This window comes from Palaemon carinicauda, chromosome 22 (assembly GCF_036898095.1).
Source record: "Palaemon carinicauda isolate YSFRI2023 chromosome 22, ASM3689809v2, whole genome shotgun sequence".
NCBI classification, from domain to species: Eukaryota; Metazoa; Arthropoda; class Malacostraca; order Decapoda; family Palaemonidae; genus Palaemon; species Palaemon carinicauda.
In genome coordinates this window covers 38,346,983-38,354,482 of record NC_090746.1, presented here as the reverse complement: position 1 = coordinate 38,354,482, position 7,500 = coordinate 38,346,983, and the positions used below count along the sequence as shown (strand labels likewise).

General features: G+C 35.8%; 1 protein-coding gene across 1 annotated transcript; it reads right to left on the bottom strand.

The window, feature by feature from the left end:
• Positions 1-3,207: 3,207 nt before the first annotated feature.
• On the bottom strand, positions 3,208-5,827 carry LOC137616061 (protein hairy-like). Its single transcript, XM_068345737.1, has 2 exons — positions 5,394-5,827; positions 3,208-4,993 (listed from the first exon to the last, which is right to left on the bottom strand). The coding sequence occupies exons 1-2, from the start codon at positions 5,463-5,465 to the stop codon at positions 3,626-3,628; spliced, it is 1,440 nt and encodes a 479-aa protein (XP_068201838.1). The 5' UTR covers positions 5,466-5,827; the 3' UTR covers positions 3,208-3,625.
• Between the last annotated feature and the right edge of the window lie 1,673 nt (positions 5,828-7,500).

Sequence of the window (7,500 nt, the reverse complement as noted above, 5' to 3'; positions counted from 1 at the left end):
CATAAGTTATTTACTCGGCGCCCATCGTCCCAACCCTCACTCATACGGAGGAAAAGTTCGTATTGCAGTGATTTCTATCAAACCTGCGCTGGGCTTGAACTCTGCTTCACGAAGTGGGAATCTCTAAATTAATCTACCAGTTACAACCCACTCCTAAGCATATATGTTTATTTGTGCGTGTGTTTGTGTGTGTGAGAAAAAACTTGTATTCGTAATGTATTAATCATAACCAAGAAATTAATTGAGCATTCTGATTTCATTCCCCTACACTGGGGCCCAATATGATTAAATTCAATAAAAATCCTTGTCTCTCTGTTGAATTATGAGGTGAATTAGTTACTACGTAAAAACCAAGACCAGGCACTGGGGCCTGAGAGTTCATTCAGCGCTCATTAGTAACTTCGGTGGGGGGGGGGGGCACCTCAGTTACAACATGAGGGAAGGAGGGTAGAGGGGACGGGGCTACATTAGAGAACTAAAATGTGGGTGCAGCTATTTTGGTCACAGGAAATTACTGTTTAAGGGCACTGCTTGAGGTGCATTGACAGCATTAACCCCATCGGAAACGGTGGAAAAGGGTATGGGTTATCAACTTCATCTGACAATACTAGAATCACCATTAGGAAAGGTGAAAAGCCCATAGGTTGCGACATATCTACATCTATCTATCTGTCAATCTATTTAAATATACATATAAAACTATTATTGAGTCACAAAGAGTTTCTAAAATTAAATTCAATCGATCTTCGCAATAACTTAGAAAAAGGGATTTCCTATGTAAGTACAATTACCCACGCCAGGATTCGAACCTTGTAGGTAGTAGGTTGGTAGGGGCACCAGCCAACCGTTGAGATACTACCACTACAGAGTTATTGGATCCTTTGACTGGCTACACAGTCCTAAATTGCATCCCTTTCTCTGGTTACTGTTCATTTTTTTCATTGCCTATACAAAAACAGAATAGTCAGGTCTATTCTTTACACTTCTCCTCTGTCCTCATACACCTGACAACACTGAGAATACCAAACATTTCTTCTTCGCTCAGGAGTTTAACTACTGCAATGTAAATGTTTTTTGGCTAATTTCCCCTCCATAAAAGTAGAAGAGGCTCTAGCTATGGTTAGCAGCTCTTCTAGGAGAAGAACACACCAAAATCAAACCGTTGTTTAGTCTGGGGTAATGCCGTAGCCTCTGTACCATGGTCTTACATTGTCTTAGGGTAGAGTTCTCTTAGCTGTGTGCTTGTGATATACATACACACTCACACACCCACAAACACACACACACATGCACACACACACACACACACACACATATATATATATATATATATATATATATATATATATATATATATATATATGTGTGTGTGTGTGTGTGCGTGTATATGTGTTTATATAAATATATATATATATATATATATAAATATGTAAATATATATGTATATATATACATATATATCTATATAATCACTCATTTCTAAACCGTGCCATGTATTCCATAACAATATTTTTTCAATTACCAGTATTACTCCAAGACTAAAGTTTTTAAGGAAATACCGACGTTATTACTCTGCGGTGTTTCCCTTGAAGAACCAAGGAGTAAAGAATAGAAAAAGTACAGGAAGCTGGAAAAGTGTTGTGAAATAGTTTATGATGACACAAGTATTTTAGCACTTATCAACAAAGAAATCCAATAAAACAAAGCAAAAGTATACAAAGAACTAAAGATTACGAAATATCCCTTTAAGATCAGACGGTAAAAGCCGAGTAACAATAAAAAATTGTTTGAGATCCAAGTATGAAATTACCGAAATTTGTAGAGTTGATATAATGTGGATTTCCAGCTGCAGAACTATCTGTGTGACAAATAAGGATTTGAGAATAGACAATTTATTGTCATTTGGAGCCTTACGAACAACTTTAAAGTGTCTGTTTTCCATAATTATTGTCACGATGAGGGATTATTGTTACCTTCAACAACCTACGGGTGGCGCACGTATTCTTCCCAAGGTTACATTTAGGAAAATTAAACAGATGTATTACTCTAGAGGTCATCTAAGTATATAACCTCCCTTTATATTTGAAGAAAGACCAAGAAGTCATCAGTTTGCACGGCATTTACCTCGGATCTAAAAGTAGTAGATACTGGGGAATAATTCTGTGTGGATTCTGTTATAAGAATGGTTATATAAACGGAATGATAGCATATATAATTTGTTAGGAACTTTGGAAATTATGATTTTTAAAAGAAAAAATATTTCCTAAGAATTTTAGATATTTAGATTGAAGACAATTTAGAAACTAATAATTTCTTAAAATAAAGAGAACCAAATCTACTCTGATGTAATGTAAAACCGTAGATGAGTAAATAAATATTAACAAAAAACAATAACTATAAAAGTATCTGAACGATCGTCGTATATGAGAACTCTTATGCCTGAAGAGGACAGCTTATTTCCTTTTCATATTCAATCATATGTAAATCAAGTCCCTTCCACCTTTAGTGAGGATCCGATGAGACCAGCAAACTGACACTCTGCTTTTACGTTCTAATCTGATAGGCAGACTTTGTAATCTTTTATTTTATGTACTTTCAAATTTAATATTCTCATTACTTTTTTCATGTTATTCTTTTAATTAAATTACAATTTTTACAGGATTGAAATATGGTATTTGGGCAGGTTTATAATGAGAGAGAGAGAGAGAGAGAGAGAGAGAGAGAGAGAGAGAGAGAGAGAGAGAGAGAGAGATTTCCCTATTGGAATTCTAGGTTTGGTGGCATTTTGTTTTAAAAACTCGGGTTCTAACCTTGTTTGTATTAATATTAATGATGAACATTTATTAGTCCCTGCGTTTTAACCATTTTCTTTTTCATTTCTCCATGGAAACTTACATTGCAAGTCAATGGTCTTTATATCTATTCCAAAGGAAAGTTTTTTAATAACACCAACAATAATAATAATAATAATAATGATAATAATAATAATGATGATGATAATAATAATAATAATAATGATAATAATAATAATGATGATGATAATAATAATAATAATAATAATAATAATAATAATAATAATAGACCTACTTGTCTTTAAAATGCGTTCATTTAGGAAAAGTTTAAGTATTTTTTCCATGCGAAAACAGATTAAATGGTGGTTTACATTTGATAAAATATTTTTCTACACAGTGAAATAAAAACACGTGCTTTAATATAAACTTTATTAAAAAAGTAAAATAAATATCACAGCCATTTATATATAAAGGTAAATATCCTGTCAAATATACTACTTAATAAAAAAGTTCAATCTAAAGGAAGGAAATGACAGATTACAAGGGCAAAAATTTCGATAAATTCTCTAGTTAACAAAAAACATATAATTCGAATAGTATTCAAAATCAAACAATTTCCAATCGACTTCAATCTTTTCCTCTTCATTATGGGGGCCTAAAATCGATGTAAAACTTACGTTATTAATTTCTCTACCTGAAACACGTTCAATTGATATAGAAATCTATAATAATCTGAATTATGTCTTTTTTCCCCTACAGGCATTTCATGAGCAATAAGCGTATAAATGATGGATGTTCAAGAGCACCCGATACTTCGCTGTACAGAGACAGCATCACCAAAACCGCCAGATCCGTCTCATGCTCAGATCATAAGGAACATCATTTTCCACATCAATGTCAACTTCCTCCTCCGACAATCCATCTGTGTCCATGTCTTCCTCACTCGAAACTGGCTGGTAATGCTGATATTGATGCACTGGAAGGATATTTTGAGGAGAAATACTTGGAGGGGGCGTGGGAGGATTATGGGAGTGACGTGAGAAGGCAGGATGGTGAGGAATAGAATGGGGTTGTGAGGGAACATTGAGTATGTGGTATGATGTGGTAGGCACATGAAGGCCGTTGGAGGAAGAGTGGTCTTCCTGATTTGGGGATTCAGGTGAGCAGTACGTGGGCGCAGGTGGTGTGCTTGTGCATAATACGTTGTAAGGAGTGGATGATGGACACTGAAATTCTGGGTACACAGCACTAGGAGCACAAGGGGGCGCAGTATGGTAAGTATGAACAACTGGGTATTCATTGTGTACAGGTTTGACCGCTGATGATTGGCAGGTCGAAGAACTCTGTGCGTGAGAGTAATTATCAGCAGAAGGCTGCGGCGATGGAATGTACGAAGTTGTGACAGGTGAAAAAGCACAGGGCGGTGGGGTCGCCGAACTAGTAGAAGGCGTTGGAATGTAATCCGGCCGCGAAAGGGGCGTTGCCGGTGAGGTAGATGAATCACAAGTCGCAGTTGAGGGCGGGGGAGAGGCTGCTTTGTTATCGATGACGTCTTTGGAGCTGTTATCATTTTGAGGTAGAAGTAGACTTGGATCGATGCTTCCCTGGATAACAAAGGCCATCCCACCCGAGGGAAGGCGTGTTGGCACCAGGGTTATACGTGGGGGCGTTTCTTTGGCTTCGGTTTCTACCCTCTGAGAATCAATCTTCTTATCATCCTCCCTCTCGGTTTCAGAATCACTTGAAGTAACACTGCCGTCGGTTTCCGATGTATCTGACTCTAGTGCTTCTTCAGACGCCACGGTTAAGGAAGAATTTGACTCGGGAGTGGGTTCCTTGGTGGGTGGATCCAATGTCTTGAGGCAGTTCTTCAGGTGAGACAAAAGGCGCTGTCGCAAAGCCTCTTTACCGGCTTTTCCGAGAGTCTGGTCGACCATGCCCATACACTTGGTGAATCCATCTTTGTAGCTGCTTGCTTTCTTATCTTCTGTCTCGGCTTTCAGCTGAGAAGGATTATCGTCCTGCGATTTGAAGGACTTGATGTGCTTGACGGTGAGTTCCAGGATGTCAGCCTTCTCCAATTTGGTGGGCTTTCCCGGTTCACTCTTGACCATCTTGGCATCCACAAGCAGCGCCGCCAAGTCGTTCAGACAGGTGTTAATACGCTCCCGCCGCTTACGCTCCATTAGCGGTTTCCTTATCTGTTGGTAAAGAGCAAATGTCAAAAGTCGGAATAAACAACATCACGTGATATTATCTAGATATTCTTAGATCTTATACATCAACGCAGTAACTTACGGTTTTAATGTCTTTTAGTACAGGTGATAACGTCAAAAATCTACACCTCAATTCAGTAAAAATATTGATAATTCATGATTAGATCAATATTTTTAACAAGTATTATAAGACTAAAGAATATCAAAATAATCAAGTAGGTAACCAACACATTTATAATTCTTAAAGGAAACTGGAATTGTATGGAAGCCTTGTGTACTGAAAAATATATCAATAGGAGGGGGCCATCAGTATAAATGTAAGGAAATAACTGAAAAAAAATATATTGTTTTGCGAGAATCTGTACAAGTTCTAAATAATACTAACCTTCCTAGCTTCACTCATGGGTTTGGTCGTCTTGGATTTGTTGACGAGGGCAGGTTGCTGCTGTACGCCCATCTCGCTCACTTATTTTTCACACGTTTCTTTTTCCAATTTTCAGGGATAAGTCACAGGTTGATGTCTTCTGTTCACAAATGCGCTAACCATGCAGTTCTTAGGTAGCTGCCTTATTCACAATAAGTTCAGCTAAAGCTGTGTAACGTAGAAACGTAACAGATGAACGAGGAATGAACAGGTGGTTTTTCTAGTGCCTCAGCATCACTGTAATTCAAATCACTGGATGATAAACATAAGTACGCCGTCTACTTTAGAAAACCATCAGCTTCGTATTTGATGTTCTCAAAGTGCACCACACTATCGAGTGGCTATCTGAAAAACTTTACGAGAGGGAGTCGCCAAACAGCACGGCCAACTCCCACCACGTCTCGTGTCTCTATGACGGTCACGCTTCTTCGCTTCTCCGTTCCACCGCAAACCAGACACGAGACTTCCTACGGACACACGACGGTTCCAAAAACTATCGTTCGCCAGGAGCATCCAGTGAGCGATTTCAAAACTATAACAACAACGCAAATGATATTTTCGAGTAACGTTTCTTTATATCGCCTATACAATTCTATTAATAAATTTTCAGCAATTGCTTACTATTAAGGTTATGATGAAATTATTAAAAGACTAAAACAAACGGATGATTTTATTTATTTTAAGAAAAAATGACAGTTCATGAAAAACGCCCAGCAGAATCCGCGCGCGTGCTCTCATTGGCCACGTGTAATTCTGAGCTCTTCTCTCATTGGTGCGCTTGGTCACGAGTCTGACTCATGATTGGTTACCTGGGTCGCATGGCTGACGTACTATTGGCCCGGTAGGCTTCCGCTCGGAAAGTTATCAACCTGCAAAGCGACGACAATTTAGCATGAACTACCAATAGCGCAAAGATATCAAGGGGAAAGACAAATAAATCTATATACTGTACATGATAAAAAAAAAAAAAAAAAAAAAAACACTGAATAAAATCTTTCCAAGTAATATAGGTAGCATTTACTAGTTTTTGGCTAAACCTTGTATATATAAGGAAAACAACTTTTATTCACTAAAAGTAGACAAATCAACTTACTGATTTCTTTAAATATCTATATCTCATAAAGCGCTATTTGACATACAAACCTCTATATATATATATATATATATATATATATATATATATATATATATATATATATATATATATATATATATATATATATATGTGTGTGTGTGTGTGTGTGTGTGTGTACACACACACACACACACACACATATATATATATATATATATATATATATATATATATATATATACATATTCTATTGTACAGGATAATTTAATCCAGCTGCACTAAATATGTATGAATGTAATTGCTAAATCTTCTGTCCTTTCATGCGTAGACAATTTTTGTGTAAGTCTGTTTGTTTATCAATTTCATAAAATACATTTCTGATGTAAGAGAACATAACACAAATACCCGTTATAATGAACGCCATCGTTATAGTATTACCTTAACACAAACCCTATACCATTTACCATTCACAAATACAAGTTTCGGATAATGATATATATATATATATATATATATATATATATATATGTGTGTGTGTGTGTGTGTGTATATGTATATATATATATATATATATATATATATATATATATATACATACACACACAATAATATATATATATATATGTGTGTGTATACATATATATATATATATATATATATATATATATATATATATATATATATACAGAAATATGTGTGAATCATGCTAGTTTCAGAATACTATAACTTTTAATTACAATAAGATTTTACATCCAATATTACCAGTAAATCTTATAAGTTTTTATCAATCTCAAATACAATTTTCTCACTTGAGAATCCAATTTACCAAAAATGTCTACAAAATTGTTTTGGATATTTTTGTGGACTATAGAAATAAGAAAGCGACGCGACCCGATTCGTTAAAATTGTCTTATAATTCAAGATTGGCAGATAGAGAGAAACACACAACACGCAATTTATATTCAACAAAAAAGACATCGAGTATGAAATTTT